Source organism: Cetorhinus maximus, chromosome 9 (assembly GCF_964194155.1).
Source record: "Cetorhinus maximus chromosome 9, sCetMax3.hap1.1, whole genome shotgun sequence".
In the NCBI taxonomy this organism is placed as follows: domain Eukaryota; kingdom Metazoa; phylum Chordata; class Chondrichthyes; order Lamniformes; family Cetorhinidae; genus Cetorhinus; species Cetorhinus maximus.
This window is the reverse complement of record NC_135887.1, coordinates 95,102,594-95,121,298: the sequence shown is the minus strand read 5'-3', so window position 1 is coordinate 95,121,298 and position 18,705 is coordinate 95,102,594. Positions and strand designations below refer to the sequence as shown.

Here is an 18,705-nt window from a genome sequence, read left to right as displayed (position 1 = left end):
CAGACCCAGCAGAGGTGGCGTCACAGTGGCATACAGTCGGGAGGGAGTTGCCCTGGGAGTCCTCAACATCAGCTCTGGGCCCCATGAAGTCTCATGGCATCAGGTCAAACATGGGCAAGGAAACCTCTTGCTGATTACCACATACCGTCCTCCTGCAGCTGATGAATCAGTACTCCTCCATGTTGAACATCACTTGGAGGAGGCACTGAGGGTGGCAAGGGTGCAGAATGTACTCTGGGTGGGGGACTTCAATGTCCATCACCAAGAGTGGCTAGGTAGCACCACTACTGGCCAAGCCCTAAAGGACATAGCTACTAGGCTGGGTCTGCAGCAGGTGGTGAGGGAAACAACAAAAGGGAAAATCATGCTTGACTTCATCCTCACCAACCTGCCTGCCACAGTTGCATTTGGGCATGACCGTATCGGTAGGAGTGACACCCACACAGTCGTAGTGGAGACGAAGTCCCATTTTCACATTGAGGAACCCTCCATCATGTTGTGTGGCACTACCACCATGCTAAATGGGATAGATTTCAAATAGATCTAGCAAGTCAAGACTGGGCATCCATGAGGCACTGTGGGCCATCAGCAGCAGCAGAATTATACTTGAGCACAATCTGTAACCTCATGGCCTGGAATATCCCCCACTCTACCATTACTATAAAGCCAGGGGATCAACCCTGGTTCAATGAAGAATGCAGGAGGGCATCCCAGAAGCAGCACCAGGCATATCCAAAAAAGAGGTGTGAACCTGGTGAAGCTATAACGCAGGACTACTTGTATGCCAAACAGCATAAGCAGCAAGTGATAGACAGAGCTAAGCAATCCCACAACCAAAGGATCAGGTCTAAGCTCTGCAGTCCCACCACATCCAGTCGTGAATGGTGGTGGACAATTAAAACAACTCACTGGAGGAGGAGGCTCCACAAATATCTCCATCCTCAATGATGGAGGAGCCCAGCACATCAGTGCAAAAGATGATGCTGAAGTATTTGCTACAATCTTCAACCAGAAGTGACGAGTGGATGATCCATCTCGACCTCATCTGGAGGATCCCAACACCACAGGTGCCAGTCTTCTGCCAATTCAATTCACTCCACGTCATATCAAGAAACAGCTGAAGGCACGGGATGGTGCAAAGGCTATGGGCCCTGACAATATTCCGGCAATAGTACTGAAGACTTGTGCTCCAGAACTTAACGTGACCCTAGCCAAGCTATTCCAGTACAGCTACAGCACTGGCATCTACCCCGCTATGTGGAAAATTGCCCAGGTATGTCCTGTACACAAAAAGCAGGACAAATCCAACCTGGCCACATCCACAAACATTCGCTCCCTCCACCACCGATGCAGCAGTGTGTACCATCTATAAGATGCACTGCAAGAATTCACCAAGGCTCCTTAGACAGCGCCTTCCATGACCACTGCCATCTAGAAGGACAAGGGCAGCAGATAGATGGGAACGCCACCACCTGGGAGTACCCCTCCAAGTCACTCACCATCCTGACTGGAAATATATCACTGTTGTTTCATTGTCGCTGGGTCAAAATCCTAGAACTCCCTTCCTAACAGCACTGTGGGTGTACCTACACCACATGGACTGCAGCAGTTCAAGAAGGCAGCTCACCACCACCTTCTCAAGGGCAACTAAGGATGGGCAATAAATTCTGGCCCAGCCATCGAAGCCCACACTTCATGAATGAATTAAAAAAAGACCACATAAATGTCACAAGCCTTTTTTAAACTATGGGAGTAACTCCAGCTTAATCCACATGCTGGTGAACTGAAATCAAACGGTGAAAAGCGGCTGGTAATCTGAGTCATGTCAGTTTCCTGATTAAAATCAGGGTTAAAATTACGTCCTTCAAATTTTAAGTCAATATTAATGGAATACCATTTTAAAAAGGAATGTAATACCTCATTGGTGCCAGGATGACCTTGTTGAGCAAACTCTTGTGTAGTTCCTTAGTCACTTTGAGACCTGTCCATTCCACAGCAATAGAGGAAACTAAGCAGAGGACAATTCCCAGGCAGCAGAGAATGCTGAACACTATGGTGTAGGAGGAATGATTGAAGCGACAGTCCTGGAGCAGCAAATATAAGATAAAAGCAATGTACAAGGATACAATACTGACCACCAGAGAAATAAAATTAGCAAGATTGTTTCCTTAAAGTGAGTTTCATGGGATTTACCTGTATTACTAACAGAGCCCCATAAAGTGCAAACCTGTGGCAAAGGTTTCCAAATGTTCCTCACTTTTAAATTAATAAAAGGAACATTTGGAAAAAGATCCATTTCAGGCTGCAATCCCCCTGCCTGATATTCCTGTCTGTGCTCTGTCCCAACAATGCTTTACAATTGCTTGTTAAATGTGTAAATATATCCCTAGATTTCTGGCAGGCTCTAAGTCCCATTCAGAAATATTCAGTCATGTTGCTTAATTTTCCAAAATATTTTTAAATTTTCTCTTTTATTTCTATAAATGGCAATGAACACCTTAATGTCAGTTTAAATTAATAAAACACTTGTAGCCTTTTGATATATCACAAAAATGGATGATAATTATTGACGTGTTTTTTTGAGCAGGAGCTGTTGATGCTCCTGTTTATGAACTGCAACTTTATGCTTTAAATCCCAGTTAATGAATGATTTATCTCTGAACTGGACTAACATACTAGTCAATAGACTTAAGCAGCTGGGATTTTTATTTTCTGCTGAAATAGCAATGAAAGAAAAAAGCCATAAGTAGGTAATTCTGTAATTGTCACTTTAAAATCTATATTTCATATAGACAAGTAAAAAAGGCACTGAGTCTTAGAATGTGCTATGGATGTAGCCAAGTACAGAGCCCTTCAATGGTCCAATTGCAACTTTTTGCAAGGGGTTCATGTTGGGATGGTGATGGTCACAGAGTGTGTCTGTTAATGAAGTCTTCATAGTTTTCAGCAAGCAAGCTTGTTAACAGCAAGTCTTTATTAACTGCTTGTAACTATATACATATATACAGTAAAGGGTATAGGCAAGGAGCTATCTCCATGTCTCGGTCTTAACACGTCTCTGCTCAACACCATACTGACCCTAGGTCAGGATCATGTGCCTTATTAGATCACAGTATGGTCGGTAATGTACTCTGTCCCACATTAACCCTGTATGTGCCAGAGCCATGTACTGCAGTTAATTGCAAATGCAAACATGCTCAATGATGTCTCATAAATCACTGTTAAATCTATTAAAAAGTATAAATGTATTATACAGATCATGCATATTTGTCAATGGAACCCTGTGTTTAACCATTTGAATAGAACAGAACATGAAGTTGTCACAGGCTACATGTATCATACAAGTAGTATACATACCACACTGATAAAGTCAGAGGAGAGGTGCTTTCCTTCTGTCAGCAGAGGTAAGCTTTATTATTGTGTCAGGGCAGAAAGGGCTTTACTCTGCACCTTACTCTTAGCTGGCCAGTAAATGCTGAATCTAGAGTAAGTTGTGAAAATATTTTCCACTTCAGGAACTGATAAAATAATGCACAAAAATTGAAGAGAAAAAAGAAAATCCCCTGGGAATCATTGGGCTAAATCCAGTATACAAACTCTTAAGCCTGGATTTTTGTACACGATTTGGGTGCGCAGAGTTGGGAGAATTCCCGGCTCCATGAACCCGACTTCTATAAATGTCTGACTAAATGTCAGATTTTAGTCTGGAGGGGCTGGTTATGTTAGCAGCTGGGGCAAGTGACCCTGGAAGTAATGAAGGGTTGGGTGACTTGGGCACAGATAAAAAGTGGGCCCTCAGAAAGGCCCATTTGAGAGGTTGGATGTCTATGGTGAAGTCCCTGTGCCTTGGAGGAGATGTCATTGATTTGTCAGGTGAGTGGGAACTCTAAGGGCAGAATTTTCCCCCCCGTCGTGCAGATGCGCCTCTGATCGGCGCCCCCAATCGGGGGTGTGCTGCCATTTCACGTGGGCGGGCCAACTGTGCGGGCGGGGTGGGGGGGGGATTCCCTAAGCCGAAAGTGTGCTCTTTCATACATGAGCGCGAAAGTGCGCACTCATCTCCCTGAGGCTAAGTGCTGCCTCAGGGAGATCGGCTCCAAATTCAAAAATGTTAAAAATAGAAAAATAAAATTTTCCTGACATGTCCCCTCATGTGACACTATCACATGAGTTGGGACATGTCCATCACTTTTAGTTAAACTTTTATTAAATTTTTAAAAACCTACATGAAACCACATCCCGCCCGTGGATGAGGTTTTATGCTTTCTCTGAAGCCCACCAGGGCTCCTGGCCTGCCCGCCAACCTTAAGGTTGGACAGGCAGGTCCTTTAACTACTGCAATTACTTTCTAAATGGCCTCAATTGACTGTTGACAGGTCTGCGGGCGCACAGCTGATTCGGCTGCGCCCCTGCTGACCTGAAAATTGAAATGACGCAGGGTGATGTCGGGAGTTCTGCCCGACGTCATCCCGCATCATTTTACACGTTGGCATGCGGGTCCCACCCCCCGAACACCGACTGGGAAATCCTGCCCTAAATGTCTGACTGTAAGCTGACCTGGGACGGATGACCTATCATGGGCTTTCCCTAGGAAAAAATTGTTATTATTGCTGCCTATTCATGGTGTACTGTATACTGAGGTGCTGAATGCATGGGGTGAATTCACAAGGCACAGCATGGAGATGGCATTCTCTTGCCACCACACCCGGTACAGATATTCTGCAGTCATGCAGTTAGCTGCCAAGACTCAGTAGACAAATGATGAACAGCGCCATGGTTAATAGCCCATCCACTTGCTCTCTTGCCACCCATCTACTAGCATGCACTCACACAGTTGACCCTTGACCAGATTCCTCACATCTGCACATTGTCACAGCATAACAGTGTGACTAAGGGGAAGTAAACCCTTAACAGGGCTGTTGGCATAGCGGTTGCCTGGATTGATGACTGCTGTGCACTAGCAGCCAATCCCTTCAATTCCACCTGAAGGCTAGCTAATCCAGGGTTTTGGAGGCAACTGAGGAGGATGATGGTGCCAGGAGCTCCTCAGCACCCTCATCTTCCTCCACCTCCCCAGCACCTCTGCCAGAGCCCTTGGCTGCTCCACATGTGCTAGTGTTGTCCATGTAGAGATGCAGAGGCTGCAGTCTGAAAGAGGTTCTCAATGGCTGCCTGCACGACAATGTCGGTCACCATGCTCCTCAATGCCATATCGAACGTGAAGTGAGCAGCCTGCCTCCACCTCCTCCAAGAGAACATGTGGCAGAGCACTTTGTAGGAGGGTTTGAGTGCACTGATGGGTTCACCGTGGTTACACTTTTCACTCTGTATATATCACATTTGAGCACTTTTTGAATATATTTATGTGCACCACTTGTAGATGCCTTAGTCTGTATTTGTACATTACAGAATTTCAAAAGAATGGTAACATAATGAAGGGTGCTCTTATCAGTGATAATGAAGGCGACATGCTGAGCTCCAGCTTGAGATGAAGTCATCAGGGGCAAGGGTGTAACCATATTTGTGAGGCATTGGAGGGCTTCTACCTCCTCTGGCCTATCACATACGATTCCAGTGTTTAAAGGCTCAAGCACTGAGATGCTCCTTGAATCTTTCATTGCTCATCCAAACTTGACTTTAAGAAAGCTTCAGTGATCAGACTCTATGAACAGATGCTGGGCAGCAGGTGCATCTCGAGCATGTGTGCTGAGTGCAATGTACTCATCCACAAGGCAGTGTCACATATTGGCCTAGGTCTAAACATTGCAGCTCGACAGGCCATGTAAGCTCCAGGAAATACTGCTTGTCTGCTGTTCCAACTACTTTGCATTCTAGGTGATAAAAGATGTGCTTTGTAAGGGAAGCAGAGGTTTATGGAGGCCTGGAATGTGGCTATGGCATTCACCTCAGAAACTGGGCCATTGGCTGGAATGGATGTGCACAAGTTTTTCAAAGAGCTGTTGCAGTTATGGACTCATCCTGCACAATATGTCTCATCTGCATGTTTTCTGACATGTGCAATCCTCTCAGCATGTAAAGGGTGTCTTAAGTCATGTCACTCTCAGCATTGTGGGCATGGTTTGATTATGGACAAGGTGGCAGCTTTGGCATCTCATTTACAGGCACTGGAATTTATGTGAGGGGGCCAGGTTGTCAAAGGCTTCTTATCATGTGTGTTTGTATAATGTTGAGGCCCATAGTTATGATATGAGAGTTTCAGCCATTTTAATGTAACTGATTCAAAATCATTGATGTTGATTCTCTGCTTCATGGGGGATGGCATTTCCCTGAGTAATTATGGCGTCAATTCTTTTGAGTTTTCAGTTCTTTACTTGGAAGTTGCTCATGAGGGTCTGGCTGATTGCAAATGTGAGATAGGAAGAACTTCTGTGAACTGATTTTGCACGAGGATAAATCTGGTGATGATCTCCTCCTGCACAGAGTCAGCACTGGCTACATGGCCATGCCTCCCAGTTGCTCTGCCATTGGCAGCTGTTATGACCAGGTGAGAAGGGGTGAACTGGCACCCCTCTATTCAACCTCACGGTTGGTCACAACAAAGGTTTAAGTTTCTTCTTCACGAGGATATTCTTTTTCCAAATCAGAATGTATTTAACTGGTTAAGCTCTGAGCAATAAGGAACAAATGAAGCAAGGTTTTCTTGAGTGAAAGAAAGAGCAAATATAATAAGCACTAAACTCGAGAAACATAATGAAAATGCGGCATCAAGCATTCGGCCCTCGTGCAACCATTCTAACACACACACACACAGAGACGCGTGCGCACGTAGATTTTAAATGTTGCAGCCAATTTAGGTTAGTTGATTTCTTGGATGCAGTCCGATGTAGAAAATGTTGCAATTATTATGAGATCTCGGTTCACTGGTAGGTTTCTAGTATAGTTGGCTTCTTGAACCGGGCAACACTCTTATTCCAAAGGGGAGAGAGAGCAGCCCTCAGCCTGTTTCCTCTGCTGAAGACTTTCTTGACACCCCGTGTCACTTGCAATCTCTTTCTAGTGTCTGGGTAGCCTTGCCTTGAAATACTTCACCCATTTTGTATTTCCAAGAGGTTTTAGGTGTGTTTGTCTGTGGCAGCCATTGTTTCAATATCCAGTACTTATCATTTCTAATGTCTCTTCCTTACAGTTATGAGTTCCGATGGGTGTCTAGATTAGAGGGAATGTCTCTCTCTTCACACTCTGGGTGATTTGTTGGTTTCTCACCTTCACCTTGGAATGTGGCCTTGCATTTTTGAGCAGTTTCCTCTGTCTCAGTTTAAATTGCAAAACCTCTAGTCAGTTGAAAGTTGAAAAATCATATTTTCAAAAGATAAAGGGGTATAGCCTTGTAACAGTGGCCTCCTCATCCTCCTTCTTTTGGGAATCATCAGAATGGACAGGGGCTTCCTCTTCCTCCTCATCTTCCTTGTCCTCCTCCTCCGAGGCTGGAGCTCTGCCCATTACATATTCGTCATCAATTTCTAGGCCCCTTCGCTGCACAATGTTGATACAATTGCTGGGGCATACTGCAGGGCTCCACCTGAGCAATCAAGGCATCTGAAGTGCATCTTTAAAATGCCAACAGCCTGCTCAATTGTACGCCTTGTGACGTCATGGCTGCTGTTGCAGTTGTGCTCTGCCTCAGTTTGAGGGGTCCTAAAGGGGGTTATGAGCCAAGTTTTTAATGGGTTGCCCTCGTCCCCTAGGAGCCAACTATGGACCTGCATTAAAGAAGGGTCATACAGACTCGAAATGTTAACTCTGTTTCTCTCTCCACAGATGCTGCTAGACCTGCTGAGTTTTTCCAGCATTTTCTGTTTTTGTTATGAATCTGCATTGATGGCTGAAGTAGCTGCGGGAGTTAGGAGCTCCTTACTATGAAGGAGTCGTGGCAGCTACCAAGAAACCTTGCACACACTTGAAGGAAGACCTTGTTGCGGTCACAAATCCCTTGGACATTGAGTGAGTGGAAGAACGTTCGGTTGATGAAGGGCTCTGAAGAAGAGTCATACGGACTCAAAACATTAACTCTGTTTTTCTCTCCACAGATGCTGTTAGACCTGCTGAGTTTTTCCAGCATTTTCTGTTTTTGTTGTCTATAAAACACCACCCTGTTTGAGGCGGAATTTCCAATTTCTGGGTGTGTCTGCATTTTCGCAACAATAGAGAGGACCTCTATTACAAAGGCTTCCTTGGACCATAGCATAGTTACAACTCAGAAATATGCCAATTGGCCTATCATGTCCGTGTCACTATCTGCAAGAGTAACTCTGCTAGTCCCACTCCTTTGCCTTTTCGCTTAGCCCTGCCAATCTTTTCAGGTTCTTATCAAAGACCCTTTTGAAAGCCACAATTGAATCTGCCTCCACTATACTCTCAGGTAGTGCACTCTAGATCCTAGCCATTTGCTGCATAAAATAATATTTCCTCATGTCGCCTTTGCTTCTTTTGCAAACCACCATAACTTAGTGTCATCTGATTCTCAACATTTCCATCAACGGGAACAATTTCTCCCTGTCTACTGTGTCTAGACCCCTCATAATTTTGAATACTTCTATCAAATTGCCTTTCAACTTTCTCTTTTCTATGGAGAACAACCTCACCTTCTCCAAGCTATCCGCTTAGCTGAAGTCCCTCATCCCTGGAATATTTGTGTAAACATTTTCTGCACACTCTATAAAGCCTTTACATTCTTCCTAAAGTGCAGTGCCCGGAATTTAACATAATACTCCAGTTGAGACAGAACCAGTGTTTTATAATGGAAGTTAGTAGTTTTATGTTAGGAAGTTAGTAGCACTGAGGAGTTGTCTTGGGAATAAACCAGCTTTAACCAAGAGGCCTGCCTGGATTCATTCTTCCACCACAACGTTTTATTGCGAGTAATAGCCACCAGTGTTATCTCATTGCAGCCAGATCTGTTGACCTTAGTTTCTGGAATTCCTTGTTTTTGTACTCTATGCCACTATTTATCAAGCTCAGGGTCCGGTTCACTTTTTAAACCTCTTTCCTAATCTGCCCTACCGCCTTCAACAATTTGTGCACATATACTCACAGATCTCTCTGTTCCTGTACCTCCTTTAAAATTGTACCCTTTATTTTATATTGCTTCTCCCCATTCTTCCTACTAAAATGTATCACTTCACATTTCTCTGTATTAAATTTCATCTGCCAATTATCCAGTCATTCCATCCTCTCTAAGACTATCACTATCCTCTTCACTATTCACAATACTTCCAAGTTTTGTGTCATCTGCAAATTTTGAAATGCTGCCCTGTACAACTAGTCTAGTGTTCATTAATATATATCAAGAAAGGCAGCGGCACTAGTCCCAAAATACATTAGGGTCTCCAGAAATTAAGGTCAACAGATCTGGCTGCATTGAGATAACACTGGTGGCTGTTACTCACAATAAGAGGTTGTGGTGAAAGAATTAATCCAGACTGGTCTCTTGGTTAAAGCTGGTTTATTTCCAACACAACTCCTCAGTGCTACTAACTTCCTAGTAGCTTCTACACAAAGTGTTCCAGCTGTACTTTTTTTATTCTATTCAGTTGGGATAATTAATGCCCATCACCTGTTTAACTACCAATTGGTTTTAACAAGATGATTGCAATATTAACAGTGGTAACAAACAGTTTATCAGACAGTTTATAATACAGATCATTGATGAAACTTCCCCGAAAAGGGAAACAATAGGAAGCGACGTTAGTTAGCACTGACTACTTCCTTCTGCATTACAATGGCATCATTCTTTCAGTTTTAGTTCAACCACTAAGCTCTCTGAGTTGAGTGGGTGGCAGGACAGACGATAATTCAAAATTCACCAATAGTAATTATTCAGTAAACTGTTCTTCTGCAGATTTAAGACTGAACAACTGTATACATGAAAGGTTATTTTCAGGGCAGTCTGGCAGAGTAACAAATAAACGGATCTCTTTGCTGTGCTTTCCTCGATGCTCTGAAATAATTACAGTTAGGCTAGCAGCCACAGCAGCACTTACCCATGTCATTAGATGATATGCTGTACCTGACAACACTCGATAACAGGATTATTTTTAATCTACATCCTTGGGATCATTAGGCAGTTGCTCCCGTCAGCGACTTAAGTAATTGCTCATGCTCTTAGACAGTTTTAAATTATGCTGGGAGCAGTGGGAATTAAATGCAAAATGCCAGTACATAGCAAATGAATTCATTCATATGTAGTCTGCGTGAAGGCAAGTCCTTGGCTCACTATCTGCAGCTGCTTCATCCTGAGCTGTTTTCTTGGCAGTTTTTGTCAATGGTGGTTTACCATTGCCTTCCACTCTCAGGGGAAGAGCAAGGAGACAGGTTCCAAGTCTACCTCAGCTGGAACAGGATTTGAACCTGTGCTGTTGGTGTTATTCTGAAGCATATGCTAGCCATCTAGCCAACTAAGCTAATGAACTCTATTTTATCATTTTCATCCTTTGAGGCCAAGTAAATAGGTTGCATCAGACCAATCTGCCCTTTGATTGTGAGTGTGTTAAAGTAGATTCAGGGATCTGTGGCTGAGTAAAGTAGACTAAATGCACTGGCTGCCAGGATTTACTCCAAAAATGAATTGTATTTGTTGTTTTTTCAAATATGGAGCAGATATCAGAACTTGCATTCACCACTCATAAAGGAAGATCATTTTGGGTAAACAGATGACCTTGTCTCACTCTTGCTGGATTGCATAGCACTGAAGCTTTAGTTGCTGGCCAGAGTTACTTGGAAAAAGAAATGACCCACTAACACCTGGCCATAAATGTGAAAATTCAGTTAATTCCATTTGGCAACATATCAGGAGCAAGTTATTTTGCAGCCTTGGTTTCATAGAATTATGCAGCGCAGAAGGAGGTCACTAAGCGCATTCTGCCTTTGCTGTTATCTTGGGTGTTTCATTGCTTTATATATATGCTTCCATATTCTTTAGAACATCTTTTTTGTCCTCAACTAACTCTGGTCTCAGCCAATGTTATATATTTTTTCAAGACTATATTGTTAGTTCTAGCTTGCTTACTGGCTAAGCATAGCTGTAATCTGTACATGTGTACTTGCAGCAATGCAGAGCTCTGCTAACCGCTATCTAAATTTTTAATGATTGGAAATATTTTACAGGATAGTCAGCTGTTTGTTAATATTGAAAAGTTTACAAATGAAACTTGAGAAGTTCCTAAGCCATCCAACAAATGGTTCAACATTGCCTGCAAAAAGTCTATCTAGTATCAGCCCACTGACTTCAACTTCTGCATTTTGGAATGACAGGAAGCTAGGAAAATGTGGTTGTGTAGCTCTAATTAAGTATGGCATTAGTACAGTAGTGAGAGATAGCCTTAGCTCGAAGGAGCACTATGTAGAATCAGCTTCAGTAGAGTTAAGAAATAGGAAAGAGGTCACTTGTGGGAGTGGTTTTATAGGCCCCTAACAGTAGTCAAACTTAGGACAGAGTATACAGGAAGTAATAAAAGGACCGTGTAAGAAAGGTACTGCAACAACCATGGGTGACTTTAATCTTCATGTAGATTGGGCAAATTAGATTGGCAAAGGTAGCCTGGAAAATGAGTTCATAGAGTGTATTTGAGTCAATTTCTTAGAGCTGTACATTCTACAACCAACCAGTAGACCTAATGTACAATGAGACAGGATTAATCAATAACCTCAGTAAAGGTGCCTCAAGGCGACAGCGACCATAATATGATAGAGCTTTGCATTCAATTTGAAGGTGAGAAGTTTAGGTCAAAGACTAATTTCTTAAACCTAAATAAAGGTAATTGTAAGGATATGAAGGCAGAGTCGGCTAAAGTGAGCTGGGAAACTTGATTAAAAGATAGGCCAGTTGAGATGTAGTGGCAAAGTTTTATGGAGATATTTACTAGCTCTCAGCAAAGATTTATCCCAGTAATAAAGAAAACTCTTTGAGAAGGATGCATCATCCTTGGCTAAATAAGGAAATTAAGGATGGTAACAAATTGAAACTGTATAATTCTGCAAAGGTTAGTGGTAGGTCAGAAGATTGGACAGATTTTAAGAACTAGCAAAGAAAGGCTAAAAAGAATGAAGAGGGAAAAATCAAAGTATGAGAGAAAGCTAGCTAGAAATATAAAAGCAGGAAGAGTTTCCATAAATATTTAAGAAGGAAAAGAGTGTGTGTTGGTCCTCTGGAGATTGAGTCTGGGGAAATGGCGGAGGTGTTCAACAGGTATTTTGTATCTACCTTCACTGTAGAAGACTTAGGAAACTTCCTAAAGATATTTGAAAATAAGAAGATGAATGGGAGGATGGAACTTAAGACAGTCACCATCACCAGGGAAAAGGTGCTGGGAAAACCATTAGACCTAAAGGCTAACAAGTCCTGAGGACCTGATGGCCTGTATCCTCAGGTCTTAAAAGATGTGGCTGTAGATATAGTAGAGGCATTGGTTATAATTTTCCAAAATTCCTTAGATCCTGGAAGGGTCCCAGCAGACTGGAAAATATAAAATGTAATACCTTCGTTAAGAAAGGGGGAGGCAGAAGGCAGGAAGCTACAGGCCAGTTAGCCTAGCATCTGTCATAGGGAAATTGCTAGAAGCTATTATTAATGAGGTTATAGCAGGATGCTTAGAAAATCATAGGCAGAGTCAACATGGTTTTGTGAAAGGGAAATTGTGTTTAATTAATTTATTAGAGTTCTTGAGGAAGTAACAAGCAAGGTAGAAAAAGGGGTACATGTAGATGTGGTGTACTTGGATTTCCAAAAAGCATTTTATAAGGTGCAACATCAAAGGTTGTTACACATAATAAGAACTCATAGTGTAGGGAGTAACATATTGGCATAGATAGAGGATTGGTTAGCTAACAGAAAGCAGAGGGTAGGGATCATTTTGGGGTTAGAAAGCTGCAACTAGTGCAGTGCCACAGGAATCAGTGCTAGCCCTTCACCTATTTACAATCTATATCAATGACTTGGTTGAGGGGACTGAATGTATAGTTGCTAAATGTGCCAATGACACCAAAGTAGGTAGGAAAGTAAGTTGGTCAAGAGTTGGCAAAGAGTCTGCAAAAGGATATAGACAGGTTTAATTAGTGGGGCAAAAATTTGGCAAATGGAGTATAATGTGGGAAAATGTGAATTTGTCCACTTTGGCAGGAAGAATAGAAAAGCAGTAAACAATTTAAATGGAGAGAGATTTCAGAACTTGATGGTACAGAGGGATCTGGGTGTCCAGGTGCACAAATCACAAAAAGTTAGTATGCAGGTACAGCAAGTGATTATGAAGGCAAATGGAATGTTGGTGTTTATTGCAAGTAAAATGGAATATAAAAGTAGGGACGTTTTACTGCAGCTTTACAGGGCATTTGTGAGACCATATCTGGAGTACTGTGTACAGTTTTGGTCTCCTTATTTGAAAAAGGATATAATTGCATTAGAAGTAGTTCAGAGAAAGTTCACTCGATTCATTCCTGGGATGAAGGGCTTATGTTATGAGAAGAGGTTAATAGGTTGGGCTTATACTCATTGGAGTTTAGAAGGATGATAGGTGATCTTATTGAAACATATAAGATCTGGAGGGGCCTTGATAGGGAGGATGTTTCCTCTGTGTGGGAGACTAGAACTAGGTGATACAGTTTAAGACTGAAATTAGGAGATTTTCTTCTCTCAGACAGTTGTTAGTCTGCAAAATTCTCTTCCCAGCAAGCAGTGGAGGCTGGGGCATTGAATTTATTCAAGGCCGAATTGGATAGATTTTTGATAGACAAGATAGTCTAAGAGTTATGGGGGCAGACAGGAAGTGGAGTTGAGACCACAATCAGATCAGCCAGGATCTTATTGAATAGAAGAGCAGGCTTGAAGGATCAAATTGATGCTCCTGCTGCTAAGTCCTTTGTTCCAAGCTATTTACATTGCAATTATCGTATAAATATTGCGTGAAAGCCAAGCTGATTGTGTCAAACCACAATATGTCTGGGGGTACAGAATCAAATCCTGTCTTAACTACGTTGCAATGTTTCTTCTTCTAGAGTTTTGAAGCAAGCTGAATATCTGACATTTGTCTGTAAAGCTGGGCGTGGTAAAGAGAGACATACATAATGGGAGAATGGCTGAAAAGCTCACTATGAAATCTTGCAGTCTTTACCTGGATTAGAGAACAGTTTCTTTTCTCTGCTTCAATCTTAACTTGAATAGCATCTGAGGTCCATTTTGCTAGCCAGTAGTCGATTGCCACCATCACTGTGTGCTTGAAGAGCTGTGAGAAGATCAGCAGGGGCAGCAAAAGGCAACCTGCAGAGCTCAGGTACTTCCCACAAGCGCGCCATGGCATCTTTGCTCTCTGGCGCAGGACAGATGAAAGGTTGTCCTCATCATCACTTTCAGTAATATCTTCTGTAACAAATATACAAAGGAGGTCATAAGGACAGTGGGCTAATATATCATTTTTTCCTTCACATTTGCTGCAATGCCTATAACCGAACAGACAAGAATGTGCAAGGTTTCCTGTCATATCCATAAGACATGAAAGAGATCATAAACTGTTTAAATCAAACATTACTTTCTGTTTTTTTAAAAATGGACTATGCTGGACTAAAAACATGGCTGCTGCAGAGCAGATGATTTGCAATTTGGCTACAGTTCTGGAAACTTCCAACAGTAATTACGGGACAAAGCTCAACCCTCATTTTTGTGGATCTCACTCCTATCATTTTGTGGACCCATTACAATCAACGAAACAAGGGAGCAACAGGTGATCTCTCTCCCCAGCCTGGACTTGTAACAAAGAGAGAGAGAGAGCCATTAAAACTCATTATATCTGTGGAGGCACTAATATCCACCATCTATCTCCTAGGTGAACAATAGGCTTTGACCCGAAACATAGAGCAGAATCTTCAGCTTGGCGAGCAGGGGCGGAGCCTGCTCGGTGGCACGTAAAATAACGCGCGGTGACATCGGGCGTGCGTCCCAACGTCACAGCGCGTCATATTGACTTTCAGTTCAGCAGGCGTGCACCAGAGGCAGCTGTGCACCTGCCAAACTGTCAAAGGCCTGTTAAGGCCATTTGAAATCTAATTGAACCAATTAACTGAGCTGCCCATCCAACCTTAAGATTGGCGGGCAGGCAAGGAGCCCAGACGGCCTTCACAATTTTCATGAAACCTCATCCACGGGTGGGATGAGGTTTCATGAAGGTTTTTAAAGCTTAATAAAAAATTTTCATAAAATTCAAAAACGTCCCCCAGCTCATGTGACACTTTCCACATGAGGGGACTTGTCTTAAATTTTTTTTCTTTGTTAAAATCTTTGGTTCTGAAACTAATCTCCCTGAGGCAGCTCTGTGCCTCAGAGAGATTTCTGTGCTCTTTTGCACACATGGGCGAAAGAGCGCAGGCCCCGACTCAGCCTTCTCCCCCCGCCTGCATTGGGAGCACTCAGTGCTTCCGGGTGCATGACACGCTGGGCGGGCCTTGATTGGCCCGCCCACATAAAATGGCGGCGATCAGCTGCGTGCCTGCTCCCACACAACCCCCCCCCACCGATGGGGAGAAAATTCTCCCCATAGAAACTGATTGTTAACCTGAAATTGACTCATCAATGGGCAACACCGTATGACCGAAGCTCCTTTGGCTTTTGGAAAGTTTTAATGTTACATTCCTGGACTCCCAGGGCAGTCTGCTGTTAACATCCAGCCTGTCAACACCAAAGCAGGACTCCAGACTGACAATAAACCCTGCCTCAAGTCTAAGCCTCCTCAAGGCTTGCTCCTCTGGAAGATTCCTGCCATTGCCTGTATAACGGATTAAGTCTCTGTATACCAACCTCACCTTGCTGCATCATTACCAACCTTGAAGGAATTTGGCAACTCCTGCTTTCAGCTAGCTGAACCTGCCTGAACTATGACTCCTACATGAAGGAACCCTCACTGGACTCTAACATTTGGACTCTAACATTCACTTGAATTAATATCCCTATCTTTGTTTTTTTTTTCTCTGTTTTAAATTACTTTTCCCTCCTACCTCCTTCTTGTGCTTGTGGGCAGAATATTAAGCTCGGTGGGCAGGCAAGCGCCAACCCGACTGAGCGTAAAATGATGTGTGATGACGTTGGGCGAGCGTCCCAATGTCATCGCGCAATCCCACGATATTTTACTCGACAGGTGCACGCTGGAGTTGGCAGCACGCCTGCCAACAATTAAAAGGCCTGCTAAGGCCTTTAAAAAGGTAATTAAATTCAAATTTACATTGCTTGTCCAACCTTATGGTTGGCGGACAGGTGAAAAATTTTTAGGAAACTTCATCCATGGGCGAGATGAGGTTTCCTAAAGCAAATAAAAATCAAATAAAAATTTTACACTTGAATTAAAAACATGTCCCTGCTCCTCCCGCCCGGCCCAGCAGCACTGAGGCTCTCGGCGCACGTTTCACCTTGGCTGCCCGTTAATTGGCCAGTCGGTGTGAAATAGCGGCCAGTGCCTGATCACGGCTAGCGCACTGTTGCGCAACCGCTCTTAGGCCCGCCTGCTGCACCTACCCGACGAGGGGAAAATCCTCCCCATTGAAGCTTTAGTAGCTTTGTATTGAAATTTTGCAATTATAGTTTTTTGGCACTGTGTCATTTCTAAATTATTTTTGTGTGATTAGATGGTAGAAAATATTCCTTATTCTGTTATGCGATTGCTAAATTTGCTCACTATTATCGTGTGCTATTATCTTCTCAGGCCCTGTGATTTCCTATCTTCAGAGAGAACAGCTCTAGAAGACATTTTCCTCCATAACAGAAACTTTGATATTAAAATCACAAGCCATTAAAGGAAACCTTATTTGGAAGATAATATATGTCAGGATGGATAATTATTGAATGCTTCTCATTATTTACCTATTGCATTGAACTAAAACTTGTGTGTATAAAGGCAATCTACAGTAAAGGAAACAGTGGCACCTAACATGTGCAAACCTGGGTTATACAGCAAGAAAAATATTTTGTTCTATTTTCAAATAGAGATAGGTATTTTGCAGTTGGTGACACATTTCTAGAAAATAATTTACTGATTATTTGTAATCCACCAGATGATCTGGGTGGCCTCTTGCAACTAGCCACTATGGTCTTCCTCTTCTACTTCCTGATTCTTAGGTATATCTCTGATTTCAGTGATATTGAGGTAGGGAAATTCAGGCGAACTATCTGTTCTAGCATGGGCCCACATCTAGATGCACCTTTGTGCTCATTACAGTAAGGAATGTCTGTACTGGTGAATGGAACACTTTTCCACTTCAGTACTCAATAAAGAACTTTCAAGTGAGGTACAGCATGTATTTATTACATCGTACAGTCTATTGTTCTCTTCCAAACACATTTCCAACTAAAAATACCTCCAGTGCGATAATTGCATTTCCTACAGCAGCTATGTTTGTGATCTTCCTCTGGGAAAGACTAATTTAAAATCAGCATGGAATTAAAGGCGATTTTGATTATTGGTCTATGATCACTAAATACTAGGTTGTACTGCCCAAATACACTTCAATTAACAGTCTGAATCACAGAATCACACAGTGCAGAAGAGGCCTTTCGGCCCATCGAGTCTGCACTGACATGTAAGAAACATCTGACCTACCTACCTAATCCCATTTACCAGCACTTGGCCCATAGCCTTGAATGTTATGATGTGCCAAGTGCTCATCCAGATACTTTTTAAAGGATGTGAGGCAACCCACCTCCAACACCCTCCCAGGCAGTGCATTCCAGACCATCACCACCCTCTGGATAAAAAAGTTTTTCCTCACATCCCCCCTAAACCTCCTGCCCCTCACCTTGAACTTATGTTCCCTCGTGACTGACCCTTCAACTAAGGGGAACAGCTGCTCCCTATCCACACAGTCCATGCCCCTCAATCTTGTACACCTCGATCAGGTCGCCTTTCAGTCTTCTCTGCTCCAACGAAAACGGCGACCAGAACTGCACACAGTGGCCAGAATTTTTACCTTGATGGGTGGCGGGGCCCACCGGCTTGGCGGCGGGTGGGCAGCTGAACTCCGCCGCCGAAATGGGGCCCGCTGCCATTTTGAGTGGGTGGGCCAATTAAGGCCCGCCCAGCGGCCTGCCAACAGGAAGTGCTATGCGCTTCCTGTGCGGAGGGGGGAGGGATTCCCCATCTGTCATAGTGCACTCTTTCGTGCATGCATGCGAAAGAGTGCACATCTCCCTGAGACTAAGTGCTGTCTCAGGGAGATTACTGACGGTTTAAAAATTGAAAAAATTAAAATTATTAACATGTCCCCCTCATGTGACAATGTCACATGAGATGGGACATGTTGATAAGAAGCACAAACTTTACTGAAGTTTTTAAAAACGGACATGAAACCTCATCCTGCCAGCGGATGAGGTTTCATGTATTATCAGAAGCTCGCTGGGGCTCCTGGCCAGCCCGCCAGCCTTAAGGTTGGACGGGCAGGGAATTTAACAAGCTTAATTATCCTGTCAATGGCCTTAATTGGCCATTGACAGGTCGGCAGGTGGACAGCTGATCTCACTGTCCGTACGCCTTCCTCAATATTTAAATGGATGGGGAAATGTTGCGGGTTCCTCCCGACATCATCCCGCGTCATTTTCCCATCGGCAAGCGGGCCCCACCCCCAAATCGCCGACAGGAAAATTCTGCCCAGTGTTCCAGCTGTGGCCTCACCAAGGTTCTATACAACTCCAACATGATCTTCCTACTTTTATAATCT

The 18,705-nt window shown here is 43.3% G+C and overlaps 1 protein-coding gene across 4 annotated transcripts in view; it reads right to left on the bottom strand.

Moving 5' to 3' along the window:
- The window catches only part of abcc8 (ATP-binding cassette, sub-family C (CFTR/MRP), member 8), a 291,828-nt gene that overhangs the window by 51,081 nt on the left and 222,042 nt on the right, over positions 1-18,705 (bottom strand). For all 4 annotated transcript variants that reach the window (XM_078549123.1, XM_078549126.1, XM_078549124.1 and 1 more), the window contains 2 exons: positions 14,124-14,371; positions 1,918-2,084 (listed from right to left, as the gene is read on the bottom strand). In XM_078549123.1, the coding sequence (XP_078405249.1) occupies positions 1,918-2,084; positions 14,124-14,371 (415 nt within the window). The remainder of the gene's footprint in view (positions 1-1,917; positions 2,085-14,123; positions 14,372-18,705) is intronic.